Source organism: Tachyglossus aculeatus, chromosome 1 (genome assembly GCF_015852505.1).
Source record: "Tachyglossus aculeatus isolate mTacAcu1 chromosome 1, mTacAcu1.pri, whole genome shotgun sequence".
NCBI lineage: Eukaryota > Metazoa > Chordata > Mammalia > Monotremata > Tachyglossidae > Tachyglossus > Tachyglossus aculeatus.
In genome coordinates, this window is record NC_052066.1 from 43,729,716 (window position 1) to 43,742,923 (window position 13,208).

The following is a 13,208-nucleotide window of genomic DNA, read 5'->3' on the forward strand; positions in this document are numbered from 1 at the left end:
CTGTCTCACAAGCCCATAATCTTGGCATTATCTTTGACTCCTCTCTGTCATTCAACCCACTTACTCAATCCATCACTAAATCCTGTCAGTCCCACCTTCACAACATAGCTAAAACCCTCCCTTTCCTCTCCATCCAAACTGCTACCACGTTCATACAATCCCTCATCCTAGCCCGCCTGGATTACTGCATCAGCCTCCTTGCTGACCTCCCAGCCTCCTGTCTCTCCCAACTCCAGTCCATACTTCACTGATTGTCCATTGATTATCCATCCACCTCTAAATCAAACAAAAACTCCTCACCATAGGCTTTAAAGCACTCACTTGCTACTTTCCTTCTAAAGTCCAGCCCACACACTTTGCTCCTCTATTGCTAACCTTCTCACTGCACCTCAATCTTGCCTGTCTCGCCGCCGACGCCTAGCCTATGTCCTGCCTCTGGCCTGGAATGCCTTCCCTCCTTAAATCCGACAGACAATTACTCTCCCCGATTTCAAAGTCTTACTGAAGGCACATCTCCTCCAAGAGGCCTTCCCAGACTAAGACCCCCTTTTCTCATCTCCCATTCCCTTCTGCTTCGCTCTGACATGCTCCCTTTGCTCTTCCCCCTTCCCAGCCCCACAGCACTTATGCACATATATGTAATTTATTTGTATTGATGTCTGTCTCCCCCCCTAGACTGTAAGCTCGTTGTGGGCAAGGAATGTGTCTATTATTGTACTGTACTCTCTTAAGTGCTTAGTACAGTGCTCTGCACACAGTAAGTGCTCAATAAATGTGATTCAATGAATGAATATCTGCCCCACTCACATCTCAGCATGTTTGCACCCACAACCTTTTATTGCCCTGTTGTACATATCAATGTATCAATTTACATATTCTATTATTTGAGCTCTTCCTCCTCCTAGACTTCATTTATTTTATACCTGACTTCCCAGATGAATTCTAAGCACTGTAGTATAGTGGTTTGCACTCACAAGGACACATCAAAACCAAACTCATGTATTTCAAATGATAACCAGTTTGTTCCATCTCAGTGTACCCTAAAATCATATCTTCACCTTCAAGGAGATTTAAACTGCTCATTTAAAAAATAAAACATTTACTACTCCAATTTGACATCCATTCCAGTTTACCTTATTGGCTTCTAATGCTGGACTTTGCTTCTGGTTTGTCAGCAGGAACTGACTTGGTATTATCACTGACAATAACATACAACCTACAATCCAGGCACCACAGCAAGTCTTAAGGCTTCCACTCCCTGAAAAACAAAAGCAATAAAACACGGACTTTTTGGCAAATTAAAAGAAATATACCTGTACTTGAGCAGATTTAATATTCTTTTTAATTTGGTCAACAGAAACAGACATTAAACATAAAAAATACACGAATTGAGTAAAATACAGCAATGAATATCCCACAGGTATGCACAGCAGTCTGGATTAGATCAGAGATCTGTCCAATCTCCTATAGTAGGAGCCAGTTTGCAGCTATTATGAAATATTTTTGGACAGCAGTAACAATTCTAGGTCACACCCACTCTCACTGGAAAATTAGAGTTATGAAAACTACAAGGAGCTGTTATGGTGGCCTGGGTGTCAAATTTTCATTTTAAGGTATCTACCTTTCTTTAATAAAAATAATAATAATGATGATGGCATTTATTAAGCACTTACTATGTGCAAAGCACTGTTCTCAGTGCTGGGGAGGTTACAAGGTGATCAGGTTGTCCCACGGGAGGCTCACAGTCTTAATCCCCATTTAACATATGAGGTAACTGTCATGGCCCAGAAAGCTGATGAGAACCAAGCCTCTATTGAATCGATATCTACAGGGGTGAGCGAATTTGACAGGAGCTATTTCTTAGCCTGTTATAATAATAATAACAATAATGATGATGGCATTTATTAAGCACTATGTGCAAAGCACTGTTCTAAGTGCTGGGGAGGTTACAACGTGATCAGGTTGTCCCACGGGGGGCTCACAGTCTTCATCCCCATTTCACAGATGAGGTAACTGAGGCACAGAGAAGTTGAGTGACTTGCCAAAAGTCACACAGCTGATAATTGGTGGAGTTGGGATTTGAACCCATGACCTCTGACTCCAAGGCCCGGGCTCTTTCCACTGAGCCACACTGCTTCTCTATGTTATATGATTATATTTATTGGTCTGATTTTGTCAGCAGAGCTTAGTGCCTGCTCTGTTGGCAACGAAGCCCCTTTCTAAACTGTGAGCCCATTGTTGGGTAGGGACCGTCTCTATATGTTGCCGACTTGTACTTCCAAAGAGCTTAGTGCAGTGCTCTGCACACAGTAAGCGCTCAATAAATACAATTGAATGAATGAATGAATGAATAAAGTGTATCTTTGGGTTACCCAACCTTCATCTCCAGAAAAGGAAGCGGGGATGCCATGGAGTGGGGTAGCATAAATCACCCTGCTGAGTTGCTCTTTGCACTCAACAAAATGGAGGAACAGTGTGGTCTATGGGACAGAGCACACCCTGTGGAGTCAAAGGACCTGGGTTCTAATCCTGACTCTGCCACCTGTTTGCTGTGTGCTCTTGGGCAAGTCACTTAGCTTCTCTCTGCCTAAGTTTCCTCACCTGTAAAATGGGGATTCAATATCTGTTCTTCCTCTTACTTAAACTGTGAGCCCCATTTGGGACAGGGACTATGTCTGGCATGATTATCTTGTACCTATCCCAGTGCTTAGAACAGTGTTTGACACACAGTAACCACTTAACACACACCATAATAATAATAGTCCAAACTGTCCACTGTGGGACTCAATCTCCACATCTTTTCAAATGTTTTTTCTTTTTTCAGAGAAGAATGGTAAGAGTATATTACATTGCTGCTAGACTCTAATGATAGAGAAAAAACACACTAATAAAAACCACTTGTAATTCCCTAGGAATTTTCCCTCTACAGACAGCAACTGCATAAAATGCTCCATAAATCATGAAGCTCATCTTTAGACTGTAAGCTCGTTGTGGGCACGGAATGCACCTGTTATATTGTTGTGTTGTACCCTTCAAGTGTTTAGTACAGTGTCCTGCACACAGTAAATACTCAATAAATACAACTGATTGGTTGATTGATAATGAGCCAAATCTCTCTGTGCCCAAAGCAATACCTGAGAGTACTTTAGGCCTTTTGGAGGAGCATAACTATTTCCAGTGACAGCAATCGATGAAACAGTTCCTTAGCAGTCTGAGAGATTGAATGCTCCTCCTAAAGTACTGAATTTATTCCCAAGGAACAATTTTGGACATTGGAAACATTGGTCTACTCATAATAACAATTATAACAACAATTGTTATTATCATTATTACTTATCCTTTGTTCAAAATCCCAAGTTCAACAAATTCTTACATTGGCAAAAAGACAGAAGTGAACAATTTTACTGAAGGGCAATTTTTAAAGTCCTGTTTTATAAAGTTGTTTTACCCAAAATTCTTAGCAAAAAGTAAAATCGACAAACTAATGTTTTTGTTAATTTATAAATAGTCAAGTGAATATACTTCTACAATACTTCAAAACCACTTTGTGAGATCTATTTGTTCTGACAATTTTGATACCTGTCTTCATGTTTTGTTTTGTTGTCTGCCTCCCTCTTCTAGACTGTGAGCCTGTTGTTGGGTAGGGACTGTCTCTATATGTGGCTGACTTGTACTTCCCAAGCGCTTGGTACAGTGCTCTGCACACAGTAAATGCTCAATAAATACAACAATGAATGAATGAATGAACATTTCTAAATACTTTAAACTGATTTCAAGGTTATCAAATGTAAAATAAAGTTACTTTAGAATAAAATTCTGTGTTTGAGTGAATGCTATTAATCATCTTACAATTTTTCATCTTCCGGTTCTTTAACTTGTAGTAGCCAAACTGCGAGATCATAATGACATCCATGTTGACATAACAAATGGCAGTAAAAATCTGGGGATAAAGCATACACAACCCATAAATCCAGTACGCCAGTATCAAAAACACATAAATATGATGTGATTTGGAAAGATTATTCAGCTACTGAGAAACCTTAAATGGCAGCAAAGAACATATAGACTAAAACTCAAATGGAAGATTTCATGCCTCTCATGCCTCCTCCTTCCCCTCGGCAGCAGGGGGCTGGGGCCATCGATGTGACAGCAATCCTCAGGAAAAGTTATTTGCACCAAAAACACATAAATATAATGTGATTTGGAAAGATTATTCAGATACTGAGAAAGCTTAAATGGCAGCAAAGAACATGTTTATAGACTAAAAATCAAATGGAAGACTTCATGCTTCTCATGCCTCCTCCTTCCCCTCAGCAGCAGGAGGCTGGGGCCATCGATGTGATAGCAATCCTCAGGTAAAGTTATCTGCACAGTAGCCACAGTTGGCATGTCCTTGGCTGGAGGAAAAGCCAATGCTTCACTGTCCCTAGTTGTCCTCAGTTGATTGTTTCAAGGAGAAGGGGAGGATCCACGATGTCTGTGGCAGTTGAGAGGTCTAGGCGGAATAGGTTGGAGTAAAGGCCGTTGGATTAGCCAAGGAGACCACTGGTGACCTTAGAGAGGGCAGTTTTCGTGGAGTGAAGGGGACAGAAGCTAAACTCGAGGAAGTCAACGAGAGAATTGGAGGAGAGGAAGTAGAGGCAGTGAGTGTTCACCACTCACTCAAAGAGGTTGGAGAGAAATGGTAGGAGAGAGATGAGGGGATAGCCAGAGGGGAGTTGCGCTTGGAAGGGAGGGTTTGTTTTTAAATAGAGGATACATGAGCATGTATGAAAGCAATGGGAAACAAAGCCATTGGAACGTAAACAGTTGAAGACAGCGGACGGGGAGGGAAGAAGAGAGAGGGCAAGGGTTTTGATAAGGTGCGAAGGGATGGGGTTGGAGGAGCAGGCGGAGCAGTTAGATCTTGAGAGGAATTTTTATGAAACCAAAGAAGGATCAACTTGTGCCAAAAGAGCTGTCAGTTGATTCTTTTCAACTATATGTCCGTTGAATATACTCAAATGCAGGTATAGCCAGCAATGAACAGGAGCACTATCTTAATATTTAACCATTAAAACACAACTCAGCCAAGCAAACCACTTACCTGAATTGGTAACTGGTTGGTTAAATAGCAGCCAATGAAATTTGTGAGGTCCCCAGCTATCCAGCACAGCAAAAAGCTAAGAGAAAGAGCTTCATCCACTTTCCCATTTCTGTACGCAACATAAAGTTGTCTAGAAAAATATCACAGATTAGAAAGATTTCAAAGTGTAAATTCTACAATGCTATTAACATGAATTCAATATGAATATCTTTTTCATTAAATAATAATAATTAAAATGAACAATGATGGTATTTAGGCGCTTACACTGTGCCAAGGACCGTTCTAAGTGCTGGGGTAGATGCAAGGTAAACAGGTTGTCCCACTTGGGGCTCACAGTCTGAATCCCCATTTTACAGATGAGGTAACTGAGGCACAGAGAAGTTAAGTGTCTTGCCCAAGGTCATGGAGCAGACTAGTGGAGGAGCCGGGATTAGAACCGAAGTCCTCCAAATCCCAAGCCCGTGCTCTTGCCACTAAGCCACGCTGCTTCTCAAATAATAGTGATAGAGAATTTTCAAAATAGCACAATTTAGACCACTAAGTACATATTCCTGAAGCCTAAATTAATGCAGGCCAAAGGTTTGATAAAAATTGATATAAACCATTTTTTTCACTATAACTTTTGGTTTCAGCAATTTGGCCAGCACTTGATACTGGAGATTTAACAAATCTATTAGCAAATATGATTTTAACACATCATCTATCTCACTCCTACCATTCCTTTCCAAACTCCTAGAACGAGTCGTCTACACTCGCTGCCTTGAATTCCTCAACGCCAACTCTCTCCTTGACCCCCTCCAATCTGGCTTCCGTCCCCTACACTCCACTGAAACTGCCCTCTCAAAGGTCACCAATGACCTCCTTCTTGCCAAATCCAATGGCTCCTACTCTATCCTAATCCTCCTCGACCTCTCAGCTGCCTTTGACACTGTGGATCACCCCCTTCTCCTCAACACACTTTCCAATCTTGGCTTCACAGATTCCGTCCTCTCCTGCTTTTCCTCTTATCTCTCCGGCTGTTCATTCTCAGTCTCCTTTATGGGCTCCTCCTTCCCCTTCCATCCCCTTACTGTAGGAGTTCCTCAAGGGTCAGTTCTTGGTCCCCTTCTGTCCTCTATCTATACTCTCTCCCTTGGTGAACTCATTCGCTCCCACGGCTTCAGCTATCATCTCTACGCTGATGACACCCAGATCTACATCTCTGCCCCTGCTCTCTCCCCCTCTCTCCAGGCTCGCATCTCCTTCTGCCTTCAGGATATCTCCATCTGGATGTCTGCCTGCCATCTAAAACTCAATATGTCCAAGACTGAACTCATCTTCCCTCCCAAACCCTGTCCTCTCCCTGACTTTCCCGTCACTATAGACGGCATTACCATCCTTCCCGTCTCACAAGCCCGCAACCTTGGTATCATCCTCGACTCCGCTCTCTCGTTCACCCCTCACATCCAATCCATCACCAAAACCTGCCGGCCTCACCTCCACAACACTCTCCATCCAAACCTCTACCTTGCTGGTTCAACCTCTCATCCTATCCTGCCTGGATTACTGCATCAGCCTCCTCTCTGATCTCCCATCCTCCTGTCTCTCCCCACTTCAGTCTAAACTTCACTCTGCTGCCCGTATTATCTCTGTACAGAAACGCTCTGGGCATGTTATTCCCCTCCTCAAAAATCTCCAGTGGCTGCCTGTTAACCTATGAATCAAGCAAAAACTCCTCACTCTCAGCTTCAAAGCTCTCCATCACCTCGCCCCCTCCTACCTCACCTCCCTTCTCTCCTTCTTCCGCCCAGCCCGCACCCTCCGCTCCTCTGCCGCTAACCTCACTGTGCCTCATTCTCACCTGCCTCGCCATCGACCCCCAGTCCATGTCCTTCCCCTGGCCTGGAATGTCCTCCCTCCAAACATCCGCCAAACTAGCTCTCTTCCTCCCTTCAAGGCCCTACTGAAAGCTCACCTCTTCCAGGAGGCCTTCCCAGAGTGAGCCCCCTCCTTCCTCTCCCCCTTCCCATCCCCCCACCCTACCTTTTACCCCTCCCCACAGCACTTGTATATATTTGTGCAGATTTATTACTCTATTTTACTTGTACATATTTACTATTCTATTTATTTTGTTAATGATATGCATATAGCTGTAATTCTATTTGTTCTGACAATTTTGACACCTGTCTACATGTTTTGTTGCCTGTCTCCCCCTTCTAGACTGTGAGCCCATTGTTGGGTAGGGACCATCTGTATATGTTGCTGACTTGTACTTCCTAAGTGCTTAGTACAGTGCTCTGCACACAGTAAGCGCTCAATAAATACTATTGAATAAATGAATGTATCTAATTGAGCTGTGTTAATCTAAACGAAGTAAATTATAGTTTTCTTAAGATTCTTTGCTCTAATACACCTAGAAACATAAGAAACTGCATTAATGCATAAGACCATCTATTAAGTACTAGGTACACACAAGCAAACATCTCTAATTTTTTCCTTCTTCATCCCTTTCTCAGAAATTTCTACAAAAATTCCTAATCCTTAATTTCAAAGGTCTCTATTAGCTCTCTTTACCTACCAATTTCTTTAGTTGAGAGGCTCATCCCAAATCTCACTCTTGGCTAGAGTTTACCTCTAGACTGTAAGCTTGTTGTGGGAAGGGAATGTGTCTACCAATTCTGAAATATTATACTCTCCAAGTGCTTAGTACAATGCTCTGCATACAATAAGCACTCAATAAATACAAATGACTGACTGCTCTTCCCAAAGAGTCCTTTAAACTGTTACCATCAATCAATACTATTTATTGAGTGCTTACTACACGTGTAGGGCACCGTACTAAGCACTTTGGGAGAGTACAATAGTGAGTTGGTAAAAACGTTCCCTGCCCACAACAAGTTACAGGCTACTTCACATTCGACTTCCCGCTTCCAGTCCACTGTCCAAGCGTTTCCCCATACCTACAAGTCTTCCTGCTTTCAAATCCACCAGACTGCACCCCACCCTGTCTTCAAAGTCCTCCTGAAAATTTACCTCCTTCAGAAAGCATTTCCCCCTCTGAAAAATTCCCCAGCCATTTCCATTTCATCAGCCACCTTCAGTATTTTTGTATACGTCAATTTATTTGGTCATTTATTCATTTTTTCTATACTATTGCTGTTACCAGGTATGTTGAAGCAGTGTGGCTTAGTGGATAGAGCAGGGGCCTGGGAGTTAAAAAGACCTGCATTCTAATCCCGGCTCTGCCGAGTGTCTGCTGTGTGACCTTGGGCAAGTCACTTCACTTCTCCTTGCCTCTGTTACCTCGTCCGTAAATGGGGATAAGAGCGTGAGCCCTATGTGGGACAGGGACTGTGTCCACCCTGATTAACTTGTATCTATCCCAACGCTTAGAACGGTGCGTGGCACATAGTAAGCTCTTAGCAAGTACACTAGTTATTACTCTTAGTAAGCTTCCCTTGCTCATTTCATGTAAATTCCATGAAGACGGGACTGTATCTTTTACCCTTCTTATAGTCCCTGTTTAGTCCAATATTCTGCATAGAATAGGTACTCAAAAATACCAATGAATAAACAGAGATCCATCAATGGAAATTGAGCACTATGTGTAGAGCACTGTACTAAGCACTTGGAAAAGTATACTACAATAGAGCTGGTAGACACAATCCCTGCTCACCAGGAGTTTCCACAATCTGACATGGAATCATATTACTTACGCTCTTGAGCCTCCCCCCGACTCCCCACACTGTGAGCCCGTTGTTGGGTAGGGACCATCTCTATATGTTGCCAACTTGTACTTCCCAAGCTGTTAATCCCTATTTAACAGATGAGGTAAAGGAGTCATGGAGACTTGCCTGACTTGCGTCAGGTCACACAGCGGACAAGTGGCGGAGCCAGGATTGGAACCCAGGACCTTCTGACTCCCAAGCCTGTGTTCCATCCACTAAATCATGATGCTTCTCTAGCAGAAGCAGCAATTTTTACTGAAAAATTCATTTCCAAAAGCACACTCAGTTCAAGTAGATAAGATGAATGGATATTTTGAATGGAAAATGATAGTGCTATGGCATATTGTAACTAGCAAACTAAAGTAAAATTCCACATTGGCATCCACCCTCAAGACAAGCACAGACCACGCCTACAAAAATCAGTGACATTTACCGAGTGCTTACTCTGTACAGAGCACTATACTAAGGAAGTGAATTGAGGATCTGCATATAGTTTAATAACCTTAATGAAATCTTGTGTTTCCCAACTAATATTAAAAATTATAATATATTATAATTATTATTATATTATAAATTAAATTAAACTAATTTGGCGGGGCAACTGCTGGTGATTTTGGGGTTGACACCTCTCTGTCTGCCTGGACTCCTGGACTGCCTTGAAGTGCACTTAAGAAGTGACCAAGCTGGGGGACAGGCCTGAGATTTGGGAAAGTTCTGCATGTATGCAATCAACCAGGCTGTTGATGACGGTGTCAGAGTTTGAGTTCTCAGAATAGGCTTAAAGTGGGTTCCAAAAATGTGTAAACCCCACCAATATTAGATTGGCACTAAAAAGAGAAGAGAAGCAGCATCACTTAGGTGGAAAGACCGCAGACTGGGGAGTCAGAGGACCTGGGTTCTAATCTCAACTGTGCCACTTGTCTGTTGTGTGGCCTTGGGCAAATCACTTTTCTGCAACTTAGTTTCCTCCTCTATAAAATAGGGATTAAATCCTGCTCCCTACTACATAAACTATGTGCCCCATAGAGGATGTGGACTGTGTCCAATCTGATCATCTTGTATTACCCCAACACTTAGTACAGTGCTTGGCACATAGTGCTTAACAAATACCAATTACTGATCATTATTTACTGCAGCTTTGCCCTGCACAGATTTGAGGACAGGGGATTAGGAAGAGTGATTGTCTATGAGGAAATGCCTTAAAAATGTCATCAATGCAGGCGTGACTTGTGTTTCAACAATTCTCCACCCCTCCCTGTTATAAAATATCATAAAAAATTTATAATAAGAATTCAGGAAGGAATGTTCAATCACAAACTAGACATATGGGATTTTACACTTACGGTAGTGCAGCAAACAAAAAACAGATGATAGAAATCAGCCCTAAGATCACACTCCAGTATTCCCAAGCATTATCTACACATTCTTCCAAGAGATGCCAAATCCATGCTGTTCCATTTACACAGACTCTTCCACTCTCCAATGAAGAAAGATTGAAACCGTGAAGCGGAGTGACCATCTTTTTAAATGCCGATAATCAACGTGACTTGTAGTTCTGTTGGACACACAATCAGTTTGTGGATGAATCTCCCCTCGCGACGCCTCCACATTCAGGGGGAGAGTTTGATACAAGTTATTTCCAATTCTGTAAAAATGAAATAGAAAACGTGGGAATGCTAAAATGAAATAAATCAGAATAGCATGGAGTTATTCAAGTTAGAGCAGTGTGAGAAGTAGCATGGCTTAATGGAATGAGCACAGATCTGGGAGACTGTGAGCCCACTGCTGGGTAGGGACCGTCTCTATATGTTGCCAACTTGTACTTCCCAAGCGCTTAGTACAGTGTTCTGCACACAGTAAGCGCTCAATAAATATGACTGAATGAATGAATGGGAGGCAGAGGACCTGGGTTCTAATCCCTGCTTTTCCATCTGTCTGCTGGATGGCCTTCCCCGACTAGGCCCTCATTTCCTCTTCTCCAACTCCCTTCTCTGTCCCCTGGCACCTAGATTTGCAGCCTTTATTCACCCCTCCCTCGGCCCCACAGAATTTATCTGAGAAGCAGTGTGGCTCAGTGGAAAGAGCATGGGCTGCGGAGTCAGAAGTCATGGGTTCAAATCCCGGCTCCGCCAATTGTCAGCTGTGTGACTTTGGGCTTTGCGACTTTGCGACTTCACTTCTCTGTGCCTCAGTTACCTCATCTGTAAAATGAGGATTAAGACTGTGAGCCACCCGAAGGACAACCTGATCACCTTGTAACCCCCCAGTGCTTATAATAGTGCTTTGCACATAGTGTTTAATAAATGCCATCATTATTATTATTATCTGCAATTTATTTATTTATATTAATGACAGTTTCCACCTCTAGACTGTAAGATCGTTGTGGGCAGGGAATGTGTCTTCCAACTCTGTCATATTGTATTCTCTCGAGTGCTTAGTATAGTGCTCTGCATTCCTTCACTCATTCACATTTATTGAGTGCTTACTGTGTGCAGAGCACTGTACTAAGCACTTGGGAGAGTACGATACAACAATAAACAGACACATTCCCTGCCCATAGTAAGCACTCAGTAAACTTGATTGATTGATGGATGGAATGACTAACCATGAGTAAGTCATTTAAACCTCACTGTTCTTCAGTTACCTCACATGTAAATTCGGGATTAAATCCTCCTCTCTCTGATTTAGCCTGAGACAACATATGGGATTATCTTGTATGCACTCCAGCACTTAGAACAGTGTTTGATGCATAGTAAGCACTTAACAGATACCATAAAAAAGTTAAAAATAAATATGTGATAAATATATTAACTTGCACCCATATTACAGCACTGAATATGGAACTGATGGATTAATCATCAGAGAAAAAAATTCATGTCAATCCTGACTTAAAGGACCCTGCTGTTAATGATATACCTATTTTAGCAAACATAGGGACATACATGCTCATGGAAGAAGGAAATTAATTCAAACAGCTTCCTTGGAGGCATACAGTTACCTTCAACAGGCAACATAAATTGTTAGAACAAAATTATAATGTCCCGATATTTCTTCTTATGGTTATACTTAAGTACTAGTGACAAGAGCAATATAATTCCTTTGATTTGACCCTTAAGAAAACTCTTTTTATACCTTACGGTGGAGTAGTTTGTCAAAATGAAAGCCTTGGGTAAGTAATGGGAAGATTAGCAACGTGGCTCAGTGGAAAGAGCACGGGCTTGGGAGTCAGAGGTCACGGGTTCTAATCCCAGCTCCGCCACTGGTAAGCTGCGTGACTTTGGGCAAGTCACTTAACTTCTCTGTGCCTCAGTTCCCTCATCTGTAAAATGGGGATTAAGACTGTGAGCCCCACGTGGGATGACCTGATCACCTTGTAACCTCCCCAGCGCTTAGAACACTGCTTGGCACATAGTAAGCACCTAACAAATACCAACATTATTATTATTATAATAAGCAACAATCATTTGTACATTGGACATAAATCTGGTTTGCTGAAACACATGTTTTCTGTATGTGTGTGTTCTGGCTACACTGTTAGAGATTTAGGGAACATTCTTCTGACACATGAGCCTGTTTGTGTTCAGGTTGTCAAGGTGTTGTTGGAGGTGGCTTGTGTTTGTGGGCACAGGGTTGGGCACAAAATACTGTCCAAGTTTTACTGAGTGGGGACTTTGCAAGTACATTCTTCGAAAACTGGAAGTATTTGTTTTAGTATACATTTGTTTTACTATAAATAAAAGGTGATCCCTACAGAGTCAGCTCCATGAGGACAAACAAGACAGACTCACCTTCATCCACCACTCCCACACAATTAGTATTATAAACAAGAGATTCATTCAGTCATTCAATTGTATTTATTGAGCGCTTACTGTGTGCAGAGCACTGTACTAAGTGCTTGGGAAGTACTGCCAGCAGTTACTAGTTGCAGGAGTAGTTACGGAGGGATTAAATCTTCTCTTTCACATTCTTGGAATGCAGACAAGCCAACAGTCTTAGGATGGTAGCATGTCCTCAGTCTCAGAGACCTTGGTTATCTTACCCTCAAGCTTGTTGTGGGAGGGAATGTGTCTGTTTATTGTTATATTGTGCTTTCTCAAGTGGTTTGTTCAGTGCTTTGCACACAGTAAGTGCTCAATAAATACGACTGAATAAATGAATGAAAGGTCAGGAAGTAAGTCAAATCTAAGGGAATTTATCCCCTATCTGAAATTTATTGTTATGTCTATCTATCCCTGTGAGCAATGACTGTGAGCTGTGGGCTGGGCTAAGATTTGCAGACTCCACTGTATCGTGTTTTCCGAAGGGCTTAGTACAGTACTGTACTAACTCAAAACCACTGTTTGATTAAGCACTCAATAAATACTATTCATTAGTTGATTTTCCTTTCACACGCAAGAAGAGAATAAAACTCATCT

The 13,208-nt window shown here is 42.1% G+C and overlaps 1 protein-coding gene across 1 annotated transcript in view; it reads right to left on the reverse strand.

The window, feature by feature from the left end:
• LOC119929985 (lysosomal amino acid transporter 1 homolog) overlaps positions 1-13,208 on the reverse strand; it is a 49,255-nt gene that overhangs the window by 15,836 nt on the left and 20,211 nt on the right. Inside the window, exons 3-6 of the mRNA XM_038748384.1 lie at positions 10,137-10,438; positions 5,087-5,216; positions 3,850-3,940; positions 1,134-1,258 (exon numbers count right to left, since the gene is read on the reverse strand). Of these exons, the coding sequence (XP_038604312.1) occupies positions 1,134-1,258; positions 3,850-3,940; positions 5,087-5,216; positions 10,137-10,312 (522 nt within the window). The 5' untranslated portion in view covers positions 10,313-10,438. The remainder of the gene's footprint in view (positions 1-1,133; positions 1,259-3,849; positions 3,941-5,086; positions 5,217-10,136; positions 10,439-13,208) is intronic.